This window comes from Necator americanus, chromosome V, assembly GCF_031761385.1.
Source record: "Necator americanus strain Aroian chromosome V, whole genome shotgun sequence".
NCBI lineage: Eukaryota > Metazoa > Nematoda > Chromadorea > Rhabditida > Ancylostomatidae > Necator > Necator americanus.
Genome location: NC_087375.1, coordinates 6,959,541 through 6,973,592, shown reverse-complemented (window position 1 = coordinate 6,973,592; position 14,052 = coordinate 6,959,541). Strand labels below are relative to the sequence as shown.

At 36.7% G+C, this 14,052-nt stretch overlaps 1 protein-coding gene across 2 annotated transcripts; it reads left to right on the top strand.

Annotated features, from left to right (window-relative positions):
• Window positions 1–1,805: 1,805 nt before the first annotated feature.
• RB195_013167 (uncharacterized protein) lies at window positions 1,806–13,253 on the top strand (the record flags this gene model as incomplete). Of its 2 annotated transcripts, XM_064202862.1 has the most annotated exons (20): window positions 1,806–1,904; window positions 2,355–2,423; window positions 4,220–4,331; window positions 5,634–5,705; window positions 6,394–6,474; window positions 7,021–7,151; window positions 7,220–7,336; window positions 8,605–8,715; window positions 8,784–8,930; window positions 9,556–9,651; window positions 9,839–9,982; window positions 10,042–10,176; window positions 10,308–10,401; window positions 10,603–10,726; window positions 10,876–11,059; window positions 11,115–11,205; window positions 11,344–11,458; window positions 11,518–11,660; window positions 12,774–12,945; window positions 13,181–13,253. In XM_064202862.1, the coding sequence occupies 20 exons, from the start codon at window positions 1,806–1,808 to the stop codon at window positions 13,251–13,253; spliced, it is 2,310 nt and encodes a 769-aa protein (XP_064058742.1). The 2 variants fall into 2 exon arrangements, with proteins under 2 accessions (XP_064058742.1, XP_064058743.1); XM_064202861.1 differs by lacking the exons at window positions 1,806–1,904; window positions 2,355–2,423 and adding an exon at window positions 3,916–4,014.
• Between the last annotated feature and the right edge of the window lie 799 nt (window positions 13,254–14,052).

Below are 14,052 nucleotides of genomic sequence, written 5' to 3'. Positions count from 1 at the left end.
TCTTCATTACAAGCAAGACGAGCAGAAAGTAGCAAAACATCGTAGAAACTACTCAGCTTTTATACTTACTACGTAAAATACTGTGTAAAACTTAGGCAAAATTCTAGTGAGCTCTTTTCCAGCTTCCTCTTGTTTTGTGACACACCTTTAGGTGTTTTCAAATGAATAAATAAAATAACACGGACCGATAGCTAATTTGAAGCGTTCTGGATCTGAGGGACGGATCATATAAGGGAACGTTTCGCATTCAGTAGGAGAAAAACGACCTGTTCATGCTTGCCACTAGAACGAGTTATGAACGAAAAAAAGAAAGAAAAAAAGAAAAAAGAAGAAGAAAAGAACGGTGGCGTCAGTTTCGATTGCGAAAAAATTAAGCGCGGAATTTTTCATTTCGACTCGGACAAAATATGGTTTTCCTTTTTTGGTAGATGTGAATAATTGGATAAGTGAATGTAAAAACTGCTGAGTACATCAAATATATGTTAAATTTTTGCTTAATTACTTATCTCTTGTTGTAATTAATTATTTTATTGCATTGCACTTATACATCTACACATTTGTTTTTTTTTACATTTTTTATATTTATCTTTCGTATTTTCCGAAGATAAGTTATGTTTGGAGAGCTGTTACTCATCCTTGTTGTCGTTAGGTAGTTGTAATGATTAAATCCATCCTCCTCCCTCCTCACTGGATTTTGCAGGAATACGCCAAATAAGGTCTAAATATGCATTTGAGAAAGATTCTCAATGGAATTCTCAATTGAACGTCCAGTTGAACGGCGACGACTGCGCCCGTATTATGGGTCGTTTCATGTTGTTAAATGGGTATAAGTCCAACAGGGAATATTCATTTGAGTAGAAATACTGGAACTTTCCTCCTGAAATCGTATTGATTTTCTCATTGGAGTGTATTTAATCATTTACTCGTCTATTTGCACATTTATTTTATTTATTTGCATATTTATCTTATTTATTTTTCTATGTTTACTTATTTATTTACTTATTTATTTGTATATTTATTTATTGCATATTTGCATAATTCATCAAAGATGAACCGAAGTAATTGGAAACATGTAATATGAAAAGTGAAGTCGAAATTTCCGCATTTTTTTTTAAATATAAAAAGAAAAGCTGTTATATGTACTTGGTCTATGACGGGGCATATGGTTCTTCTCCTGATTATGGGAACCTTTAAGCTGATTTGGAAACATTTGTCGACAGTTGAGGTTTGAAATGTTGTGCTCTACTTTGGGGTAACTGCGTCCGTGTTAATATGGGCAGCTATTACGCAACGATGCGTGATAGGGGTATTAGCGACGGAACACATCATCTAGATTTTGAATCGCTCCCCGACAAACATGTATAACGGATGAAACTAACACAAATTCTGAAAAATTATGAGCACTTCAGCTTTTTGTTAAAATCTCTTCATGATTGTCTTCGTAGCTCATCTTTCGCACACTTTTTAATGTCGTTGAAAAAAAAATCACAGTGAGTTAATACGATTTTTGGAGTTATTCAGGAAACTCTAAAAGCTGGACTGTATATCAAAATGTATTTATAAGGATAAATATTGAAATAATTAATAATAATTATTAAAATTATATATAAAAATTTATAAGGATAGATAGGATGGCGTAACTATCCGCTTGGGATGCACCAACCCGTTTTACTGCAATTCGTAATCGTTGAAATTTTATGAACTCGTGTTGGCCTAGACAATGACTTGCGGGGGCCAGCCGATGGTCAGGTCAGTATTTTTATCCTCAAGTATAAGTCTGGTACCATTTTATCGACCACGGAGAGATGGAGGGCTTGGTTAGCACTGGTCGGCGGTTTCGAACCATCGACCGTACGCCCACAGAGGACCTCTCACCAAAGGCGCTACACCTGCCTAACAAAAATGTATTTATTTATTCAATTTATGTTCCATTCATAATTCTCTACAAGATCTAATAAATCAGATTTTGTTGCTAAAAACTCGTGACAAAATTTTGGTGATTTTTTCTAACAACTTCTCGTATTTTTACCCTACATTTATGCACAATTTTTCTTTTGAAAGAAATATTTGGTTGTTTCAATTGATCAAATTTATCTCGATGATTTTTTCTTTGTGTATGGAACACCTCCGGCGTGATGCTGAGTTTGTCAACAGAGTTTGCTCAACGGTGGTTGTACAGCGCAGTTGTCGTTTGTTTTTTTTTTCTTTCGATTCTTAAGATAGCAGACATTCCTTTATCTAAAATCTCCTTTATAGACGTGTCTGCTCATTTTTCTTAGTGAGTATTTTTCAGATCTCTGATATTAATTATTTGAGTCAACGGAGAATATCTGTAATGTATACACAGTTTCAAGGTAACGTTCGTTGGAACGCGATACTGTAGCTGCGCAAAGAAACTGTTCAAACAAGAAATAAGAGTTGAGGTGAAATTGTTGTTTGTTGTCTCGTAGTTTCCTTAGGGCGGGTGTAGCGCGGTCGTGTTTTTTTTTTCGCGAGAATCAGCTACTTCTACATTCCATCATAATATTACTACAATATTGAAAATAATAAGAGGCAGGTATGGCGCAGTCGGTTAGTGGTTTGACTGTGACTGCACGATCTATTATATGGTTCGAATCCGCTCTCGTGCCAACCAATCTTATTCTTTCGGGATCGATAAATTGGCAACAGACATGCCTAAGAGGATAAAAAAAACATTGGTTTGTCGCATCAGCTCGCCCCCGCAATAATTGTAAGGCTGCACACGCATTCATCAACCTCAAACGATTCTGAATTGAAGTCGAATGTGGTAGGCGCATCCCTATGGATCTCCGCCGTGCATTTTCCTTTACTTTATAGCTTGTTTTGAAATTTTATTATTTACTGAACTCATTTAATGTGTATTTCTTAGTACAGAAAATCTTAGAAATTATGTTAACGTCACCTGACCACAGATACGAAATTGTTACGTGTGTGTGTGTGTGTGTGTCTGCAACGAAAAGGCTGGCGTCGTCTAATCACAATGGTTGCTTGTTCCTGATAAAGAGTACTTTGAATACGTCGCACCTTCTAATTCGTGCTTCATTTTTGTTTCAGCGAGTTTCATTGTCTGGATAAGGGTTCCCTGACCTAATTTATGCGGTTTTATTCGGCCGTAGCTCCTTCTCTATTACGTCTGTGCACCTGTTCTTTATTCGCTTGATGGTGGTGATTAATTAGGTGTACATATATTTGATTTTCACTTCTGGATCTATTTGTGTACAGCTTCGTTTTTGCACCTCACATCTGCTACATAGGATCGAATCGATGATTTTACGACTTTTTATTCAGGATTTGCAAAAGCGTTCGTTTAAAAACTTTTTTAGCTTACAACGTTTCATTTTATTTTCGAGAGTTTATTTTTTACGTAATATTTGGAGAAGAGAATTCTCAGTTGCTTCATAATCGCAATAACTCATAACTGTAGGAGATTTCTCTTTTCTTTTTCTCCCTCTTCTTCTTTCTCTTTTTTTCTTGCTTCTGTTTGATATTATGAATCTTCCTTTTATCACTTAGCATTAAAACGTGAGTTTTTTCTTCTCTCACCAGTCAAGAAGCTTATTATCCTACTTTTCTAGGCTCCAGAAAGCTCCAGATACAATTTCTCACTTCTCTTCAAAATTATGTGATGTCTTTGCTGTTCTTGCTTTTCTAAAATCTGCCCGCATTGCAAAATTAGTTTTTATATTCATTGTATCTAGTATGCAAAATTAGTTTATATATTTTCTAAGCTACATTTTGAGGGATTGCAGATATTTTCATGTTGAGTTGGAAATGCTCCTCGTAAAATAATATGAAACAACTTTGTACGTTTAGAAATCTCCAGTTTCGTGTTTGTATTTGCTGTCATTTCCATTTTTTCCAATTGTCTTGCTGATATTTGAAGTGCCCAGAGAAATGTGTACTCTCACCATTCTCTTAATTTCTCAAGGGAAAAGTGCTGTTAATTTTATGCTGGTATTTGTGGAATGTTCTCGGAACAGAACATTAGGAAAAGTAAGTAGAGAAAAAAAAACTCGGAAAACTTTTGATGTAGCTATCTTTCAGCGCTGTGGGGTTTTTTTCAATGTCGTTTTTCTAAGGGTAAGTTTGTCGGTTTCACGTGAACATCATTTTTTTTCGAAACAGAAATATCATAAATAAATCCTCCGTATGCTGTAGGAATGTTCGCGTCGCCGTCTCGAACCTGCACTTTTTCCAGGTCCGCGTGTACCGCTGGGCGTGTGCATCGTCGCGTATCCCGTTATCGCCACGAGTGCATCATCCTCATCGACTGTTCGCCATTAGAGAGGTGGTGGCGAGGCACGAGAGAGGTACATGCTTTAGTTTTAGTTTCAAATCCAGTCTTTATCATTCGGTTTTAATGCATCTTTCATTTAGTTCCGTAACGCTAAACCCGTTTAAAAAAACTTTCATTGATCTGTGACTACATAGACAATTAGATTTGAGGTAGAATTCTCCCGTGAAAAAAATGACTGTAGATTTTGGGACATTTGTTTTTGGTACTCGACGAAATGTTGCCTATCGATACAGTTTTTATATAGTTCTACACAGTTTATTTATTTATTTTTTATTTATATTTTATTTATTTTTAGCTTGTTTAGTTTTTATATAGTTTCTATATAAGTTCTTCGTTCTTGTTACCGATCGTGGTCGATATTTCATCTACGTTACCTTTTCCTCATAGAGGGAACCGTCATATTAGCTTTGAAATGCATGTGATGGTTCTTTTTTTTATGGAGGAGCTATGTAGATCGATAGAAATGTGTTGAATGCAGTTGGCGCAATGTTGTAGCCCGAAGTTGTAGAGCACGGCTTCTGTTTCATATTTCTATGTCGAATTTTTATGAATTTTTTGATTTTGAATTGGGATATTGTGGAAATATTATTATATTCTTTGGTTTTTTGAGCTTTACACGATACCGATGGCTAGATTTTGAAGGCAGAAAATATTCAAATATCTTTTTGAACCGAATTGGTGTAATCATGTTACTTATCCTTAGTAATATGGGATAATTCGGTAAAGTCACTTGATTTAACTGTCCATTCCATTTCATTCGTTGCATGTTTTCCTCGTCTTTTTCTCTTTTTTTCTCTTATTCCTTTGCTTTTATTTTGTTTTTGATTTCCATTTCCATATTATTCGCGTCATATATATTTGTCTATTAATCTTTCTATTATGAGCTTTGTAGTTCGTTACGTGCGCCATACGACACACTATCGATCCATAAAAACAGTCCCATTCTCTAACTTTTTTTTTGGAAAATTTGTACTTTTTACAAATTTTTTGTTCTTCTGACTTCCGATTTTGCATTAAAAATTGCTGTTTTGGTCTCAAATCAAGGATTTCTCTAAGGTACTGAGAATACCTTGGAATTGTGGCTTAAGGATGGTTTGAAGTCTATAAAATGAATGAGTCAATAAAATGAACGAATAAAAACAACGGAAGATTGTGTCTGTCTTCTGGATTGGCAGAGTTGTGTAAACACAATGTGTTTGTATGGTTTTTATGCACTTTTTATATGAAAAGCGAATGGAAGCTTTAGCTTAGAACCGATGAAGTCATATAGAACAAACAATATGTTGTCGTGGACGAAGACACACTGATATTTCAGGATCGTTAATAACCGTTCACTTCCCTGGTCTTCTGTGGCGACCATCAATGGCTGCTGAGGAACGATTCCGAGGTGATTGTGGTCTATTTGCATTGTAGTTTACGAAAATCCAACTCAAAAATTTGATGACAAAAGTGGAAAATTCGAATTTAACTCATGTGGAAGATTGTTTTTTGAAACGTTGCGAAAAAAATTTTTTCTGAGTTTTTGCATGTGAGCTTCTCTCGTTGACCTCTTTTCGATGGAATAATCAGAAAATCTCAGTAAAATAAAGATAGCGTTTGATACTGCTGCGTTGATTCGCCAGAACTGTAGCGAATAGTAAAAATATTAATGAAAACGCGGTTGAACCATAAAATCCAGTTGAATAAATGGGAATTACTAAATGTTTGACGTAGATTGCTAAATTTAGAAAGTGGAATGTGATGGTAGCCTTTCAAATTGTTACTCAATTTAAAGCTCTAAGACCTTAAAATGGGACACTGAAATGAAAATGAATAAACACTTATTCAGTTATTTTTTATAAGTTCAAGCAAAGAATACAGGGGAAAAACCTAGTTACGTTTAGAATTTCCGTTCTTTGCGAACGTCATGGTAGTTTTCATCGTGACTGTGATTTTTACCAGTTTTTCTCTCGTCCAGTTCCACCTAGTTTATTTAGGAACTTTTTTTTTGGTGCGTTTGTGAGTCTTTCCAGCTCAGTTTCAGTTCCATTCGATCATTTCGTGCTCTTTTCACTATCTCAGCGGTCCCTTTTCAGATAGCACCCAAGAAGTGGAACACCTCAAAGGAGCGACGCTGGATGGAAGTGTTCTTAAGGCTTCCACTTTCTCATTTAGTGGTAAGTTGTTTTATATTCATTTATTTATTTTTTAGATAACAGTGTGTTTATTTGAGAAATTTGCTTCTCAAAGTGTTGAAATTTTTGGACAATTCACTTCAAAAGTCCTGAACGAAATTAAGAGAGGCTGGACAGAGAATTTTGTTTTTTTTTTCTTCAAAGTATCATAGACATTTCTCTACCTGAGTCCCACTGATTTTGAATCTATTTTCCTATGTGAGAAGGATTTCAGTAGACACGACAACTATAGAAAACTGTATGTCTGAGACCTTTTGAAGCCCATAATTCTACAATATCATTTTTATATATCATAGTATTCTAATAGAATGCTTTAGAAGTTGCTGTTTCTAGCGAAAAGTACAGATTTTTTAGTTCAATTTTTCTTCACTCAAGATTTTCGGAGTTCTTTTATCTAGCGCTTCTAAAAACTTAATATTACATGTGAAGTAGCTGCGTTCTTTTCATTTATTCTTATCTATCTCTATTATTTTTACTTTTATTTCATTCGTCATAGAATGCTTTCCCTTTCGACAATTTTTTTTGCAGTTCGAGATGCATGCGTAGCTGCTGGACAAGTGGACGCTAAAGTATTTCGAGATAGTGAGCAACCAGCCACGATAATGTCACATCTGGAACAGTTCCGGCGGAATCAGAATATGTGCGACGTGATCCTGGAGGTAATTGACGCCATTGTCAATAGAAAAAGCATTTGAATGGGTTGAAACGTTGAGTTATTCACATACAGGTTGAAGGACATTCATTGGCGGCTCATCGTTTTGTTCTTGCGGCTGCAATTCCATATTTTCGTGCTATGTTCGGTTACGATGTTGTGGAAGCTAAAATGGATAGGATTATTTTGAATGTGAGTTTAGTTGTACGTTCTTCCTCGTGGAATAGCATCAGTCGAGAAACTTGTGATGTTCGTGGACGTGGATGCGCTCATGTAATTATCTCGCCTCTATTTTATGCAAAGGAGCTAGCGCGATGATGTGATTAGCTGTTTGTGTGTGTGTGTGGGCTCGCTATAAATTATCATTCTTGGATTCGTAGATTTTATGGGAGTGTTTTATTGAGAGGATGGATTTCTTCGCATAGGTATTCTCTATTTATTTCTTTGAACATCCCTGAACATATCGTCCATCTATGAACCTATCATTTCCCGTGTTTAATCCGTCTTTTTTTAAAAATTATTAAACAATTTAAAAATTACTTCCTTACACCAGTGGGATGTACCAGTGAGTGTGTCTCCTCAGAAAGTCAACACTGTTGCATACCTATTTTGAGAAATACTGGTTCTTTTTTTCAATCTTTAGAGTTTAAATTGAAATTTTGCGAGATTTCCACAGCATCTCATCGCTGTATTTCTCATTTCTGGATACAAGTGCGATTTGGATTTTTATCAATGATTTTTTTAATGAAACATGTTTTTTCATTCCAAAATTTCTCATGTAATCACTACCGCTCTAAAATCCTTCTACTTTTTCTTTTCCTATATTGTTCGGCTGAACAGCTTCAATTTTTCAAATTATTAAGATGTATTTAGTGGGTTACTTTCGGAAAATCGCCAAAAAAAAACATGCGAAGAAATCGGAGCGCACACTTGCAGCTGTTACACGTGAGAAAATGAAGCGGAAAGTTAATCCTCAATGAGCAGAAAAAAAAAACGAAATTGGTCTATTATCTATTCGGACTTAGGGTTTTTTTACTTCTGGATGAGTGAAAATGTTCGTTCTGCCGAACTAATCGGCGGCAAGAACTAGCAGTGTAAGGCATGAAAGTGAAGTCAGTAGTGTAATAGGATCGGTAAACATGCAAGCCGAGCTTGAGTTCGTGACTTCGATCGTGTCGGGTAATAACATTTTTTTTTTAGTCTCAGATAAAGTTAGAATAATACATGAAAGAAAATGGATAGATTTCTTCCGCTACCGTACTCTGCCGCTGTCTTTTATCTTCCTTTTTTCACATTTTTTTTACTACAAGCTGTTATTCGCTCGCTTCCCTTTTGTCTGTGGTGCTTGTATACCAAATTTTTTATAGCTTGAAATCTTAAGTCAGTTGAAATTTGTAAAGTCACGATCGATTTGTTTTTTAAGCTAAAGAGAACACTATTACTTTGTGAATAATTTCCAGGATATATCATTCGAAGCTTTGGAAGCGTTGGTAAATTTTGTCTACACAAGTGAAATATCTATCAACAGTGATAACGTACAAAATTTGCTCTTTGCGGCATCTATACTCCAAGTTAGTGAATAAATTGAGAATTTTTTTTTCTTGAAAATACACACTTTTCATATTTCTACCGATTTCAGATGGATTCGGTTTGTTACGCATGTCAACGGTTTATGACGCAATTATTGACAACGAAAAATTGCCTGCTAATCAGGCAATTTGCTGAACAACACAATTGTGTGGATTTGTTGAATAGTTCGGATGATTTTGCTGTGGATCATTTTATAGTGGGTTTTTTTTTTTGTTTTATTTAGTGTATTATTGTGTTATTTTACGTATTATTTTTATTCATTATTAAGACTTGTTTTACAATTTTACTCGACTTTTGGACTATTCACTTTTGAATTAACTAATTACTTTGGAATTTTTGAATTAATTTTCTTCCGTTGATTTCCTTGGAATCTTACTCTTACACTTTAAAACCCAATGTAATGTGACTTTTCGAACAAAATAAAGTTAAATTCTGATAAGGAAGGAGGTTGATGTAAGTGTGCGGGACTTCCCCAAGTTCTGGTTGGATGAGTTCGTCATTGAAACTCGTGCACCATTAACAAAGATAAATAGAATTTTTTGAAAAAAAAATTAAAATGAAAGTTTCTCGTTAATGGAGCAAATTAAGCTTCTGGATCCTTTTGCATCGCAAATAGATATTTAAGAGCTAATCTCACTTAGGCTAGTGTTCTTTGTTGATACTCTTAACTATAAGTTCGATCTTATATGTAGGCAGATCCATGCATTCTCTTTTATCCGGTGTTAATGATTCTGGGATATTGTATTTTATTCTTTTTTATTTGGACAAGAGCGATCTTAACGTATTTGAACGTTAGTGCTGAATATTTTCTCTTTATTCAGGAATTACGTGAATTGGAAGAGTTCAAACAAATAGCTTTCCCTCATCTACGAGATTTGATCAGAAGAAGCGACCTAAAAATTACTAGCGAGGAACAGGTAGTTCTTTTTTTTTCAAGATCTCATTTCGTTTTTTGTTATTCCTTTAGTATTATTTCAACTATTTCTGATCTCTTCGTGTTTTTCAGCTATTAGTTCTACAGCATTGTGCTATGCAAAATGAAAGAATAAATGTTATAATAACTTGCCTTAGATTATCTGTTGACTGTAATCACGGGTCTTCCAGGTCTTTGAAACGGTAATCGAATGGATGGAAGCGAATCCAAGCGAACGAAAGCAACACCTTTCAGAGCTTTTGTCACTTGTACGCCTACCGCAGCTCAATATGCAGTATCTCGTTGAAAATGTTCGACAAAATAGCATGATCAAAGTAAAATATCTGGAATTAGGTTTTGCAAAGGCTATGTTACTGAATTTTTGTCTTTCCAGGAATCTAGAGAATGCACTGATCTTGTATCGGAAGCGTTGTTTATTATGTTATCACCGCTTAAAGGTACACCTTTGCCTGTTGGTGCTGCAATTAACGACGAAGGTGGCGGACAATACGCTGCTGGATCGTCATTGGTAAGCCGTTCTAAACTTTTACTGGTATAGGAAATTTTTGCCTATATTTTTATTTAAAATCAGAGATGGGCGGAGTTCTGTAGATAATGTTTTATTAATGATTTATTAATAAATCTCGAGTATTTTTCCAGTCAATACCCCGTCCTTTATCTCCATCATCGCAAGCGCTCCGAAGTCGACCCCGGAAAAGTGTTGCTGGAGTGATTTTCTGTGCTGGCGGTCGAGGTATTTTACCCTATAATTAGTCGTACTTTAATTTATCGTTACTATTATTCCATTGTAATTTATTTATTACTATTATTGTTAATTTACCTTGTAATTAATTATATTCTAATTTATTGTTGCTATTACATCATTGTAATTTATTTATTGCTACTATAATTTATCGCTACTTTCAAGAAGTAAAATTACAAAAGAATCACTTAGGTACTGGCGGTGATCCATTCCGATCAGTGGAAGCGTTTGATTGTCGGTTGAATCGTTGGATTTCAATATGTGAAATGACTCAACAACGTCGACATGTGGGTGTGGTCAGTGCCCTAGGGAAACTGTACGTTGTTTTAAACTCTTTTGATTTTTGAGTTCTTTTTCTTGGACTTCCTTATTTGTGGTTTCCTTTTCTAAATGAATCGATGACGAAGGAGCTGATTACAGACTTTTTCTTTTTTCCTTTTTGAATATTCAAGCTTTTTCCCCTAGATTTGCTATTGGTGGTCACGATGGAATGCAACATTTGGCATCAGCTGAAATGTTCGACCCACGAGAAGGCGTTGGATGGCGCCGTGTTGCGCCAATGCGCACATGTCGTCGTGGAATAGCTGCCGCTGCACTTGATGGCGCTATTTACGCTGTTGGAGGGCTGGACGACACGACTTGCTTTAGTGTAGGTGTCCTGAAAAAAGTATTATTGATGGATTTTATGCGTTTATTGATTGCAGACGGTCGAACGGTATGATATCGAGTCGAATACATGGACAGATGTTGCACCCATGAATGTACGTCGTGGTGGTGTCGGCGTGAGCGCACTGGGTAAGTCATCATATAATTATCGATAGGAAATTCGGTTCTATTTGATATTTATACTTGATTCGCTTTTTTCTTTCTTTCTTTTTTTTCTTCTTTTTTTTTGTGCCTGCGTTTTTCTTTCCATTAGATCCCCCCATTTAGGGAAATTCCTATTTGCTGTTGGTGGTAACGACGGTTCATCATCTCTTGATTCATGTGAACGTTACGATCCTGTACTAGATAAATGGAAACTTGTGGCAAAGATGACGAATCGTAGGTTGGTGTGGATTAATTGTAGCTTGTTGTTTACTAACAACCAACGTATCGATGTTGCAGGGCTGGAGCTGGTGTTTGTGTTCTGGATGGTGCTCTCTACGCTCTCGGCGGTTTCGATGACAACTCACCGTTGTGCACATGTGAACGATATGATCCACACACGGATCAATGGGTCCAGTTGGCAAATATGACATTTTCAAGAGGTTTGGATTAAATCCTAACGAGCATTGGATTTGAACGAGACCATTTATCCATGACCAACTGAGCCGTTTTTTGAAGAGGGATTAGGTAGGCGCACGGATCAATTATAATCTTTTATTAGGGAGAAACAAGCGAATTTTGACTGTGACTATAGCAGAAAGAAAGCGTAAACAGAATTAAGCGGCAATTCGGGGCGAGTTTGATTTCTTTGGCTGGAAAAACTGCTACGAGCAAGTCACATTGAGGAGTGTAGGAAATAAATGTGAACTTTCTGTGGCGGATGAAGTACATGAATAAAAAATGAAGCGACAAATGCGACAGTTTTAGGGCAGTCGAGGGGCAAAATTATATCACAAGGCCAAGGCAAGGGAGCTCAGAAAGCAATTCGAGACTCAACGTAAATGGAAGGAGAAAATAGTTCATTTTTTTGAAAAAAAAATTACGTTACATGAGAAGCCAACCATAAGTATGTCTTATACGTCAAATCATACGAGAGGAGGAGTCAGATGAGGTAGCGTTCAAACCGCCATCTCATTGTGATCCTTTATGAGCGAGACAAAGCGACACGCGACTGGCCGCGACATTAATTAGATGCATCACCCCCGAATCTGGGGTGGTGCGGATTTCAGGTGGAGAGTTCCTATACCGGGTCGTGGATTATGGAGAGGAGGGTAATTCCTTCCATTTCTTCCTAATTGCCATAAAAAACGGCCCGGAAGATGCGGCGCGTGCACAAGGCTGGCGCGCTCTGATCGAACTCGTTATAGGAAATAGCGCACCGGAACGCTTGAAGTCGTATCTTCCTGTCCGTTTTTTACGGCAATCAGGAAGAAATAGACGGAATCACCCTTCTCTCCATAATCTACGACCCCGCATAGGCATAACCCACCTGAAACCCCCCGCCTCCCCCCGGGTGGTGCGGGTTTCAGGTGGATTATGCGTAGATGGTAGATTATGGATTCTCCATTCGTGGGGTGATGCCTTTAATATGGAGTTCTGTTGCGTGTTTGAACAAAATATTAGATGGTAATGAATCTTTAGGCTCACCGAAATCCCTAACATTGCCTCGGGACAAAACTATATGAGAGCATAATATCTGAGTTCATACTATTCAGGAGGAGTTGGTGTCGCATCAATGGGCGGCCTTGTATACGCCATTGGCGGTCACGATGGTCAACGTTATTTGAACACAGTTGAAGCGTATGATCCTGTGACCAATTCATGGACACCTGTTACGGATATTAAAGATTGTCGTGCAGGTGCCGGTGTAGCATGGGCTGACTGTAGGTGGGTTGCTTTCACCGTGGTTTTGTATAGCTCATAGATGCGATAGTCGGAGCCGGTGCTCCACCGCCTCCACTGTTGAACAATTGGCGGAAGGACCCCTTCTACTTTGGAAAGGGTCCTCGTCACTTGAGCTGCACCTCATGAGCCAGACCCTCTTCACGTGACGAGGGTTCGGCTCCTTCCTATCGCACCTATGGTATATGTTCTTTCGTGCAACAAATCCTCGTCAATTTAGTGTTGACGATCTTTTGCGTCCGTTTCAACCGGACAGCGGATACGCACCATCTGGCGGGAATCAATGTATATAGGATGAACGAATTTACAGTGTCTTAAGAAAAAAAAGAGTCAGAAATGCCATCATGAGTTAAATGAAGTATTCCTTTTAAGGAATAGCATAAACTCGTGAGTATTGATTTTTCATTCGCTTGCCCCCGTCTTTATTCATGTACAATGAATACTGTGATAATTTCATTAGATGGTTTTTTTTCTATGCATTTTTATTTATACTTGTCTGTATCTATTAGTCTTTCTGTTTCATTTTTCTTCATATTTACTCGTATTATTACATAGGATTCACATAGTACGTTATCTCTAGGATTGTTAGCGCTAAAACTTGAATTAAACGCTGCAAATTTGATTTGTGTTAGTTGTTAGGTTGTTATTTTCATATGATCTGCTATAATGCATGATGTTAGTGAAAAAAAATGTATTTTCCTAGGTTGTTTAGTTTCACTTAGCATTCACTACTCCACTTTTCTCATTCGTATACGTTGTTCTCGATTCGGTGCATTTTTGCGTTGAGATACAAGGTTTGTGTACTTTTTTGCATTATGATCTGCATTTTTTTTCAATAAAGAGCTGCAAATTAAAGATAATTTTTTCAAAATGGGAAATTGGGCTCATTTCAATAGTCCACTGGTGCTTAGCTTTTGAAATTCATTCGTTCATTCATTCATTCATTCATTCATTCATTCATTCATTCATTCAGTCTCACTTTCTTTCACTCATTCATGCATTCACCTATCCATTCGTTCATTCATCCATCCACTCGTCCGTTCTCTCATTCTTTCACCGGTTCATTCATGCATTCTTTGATTCATTCATCGT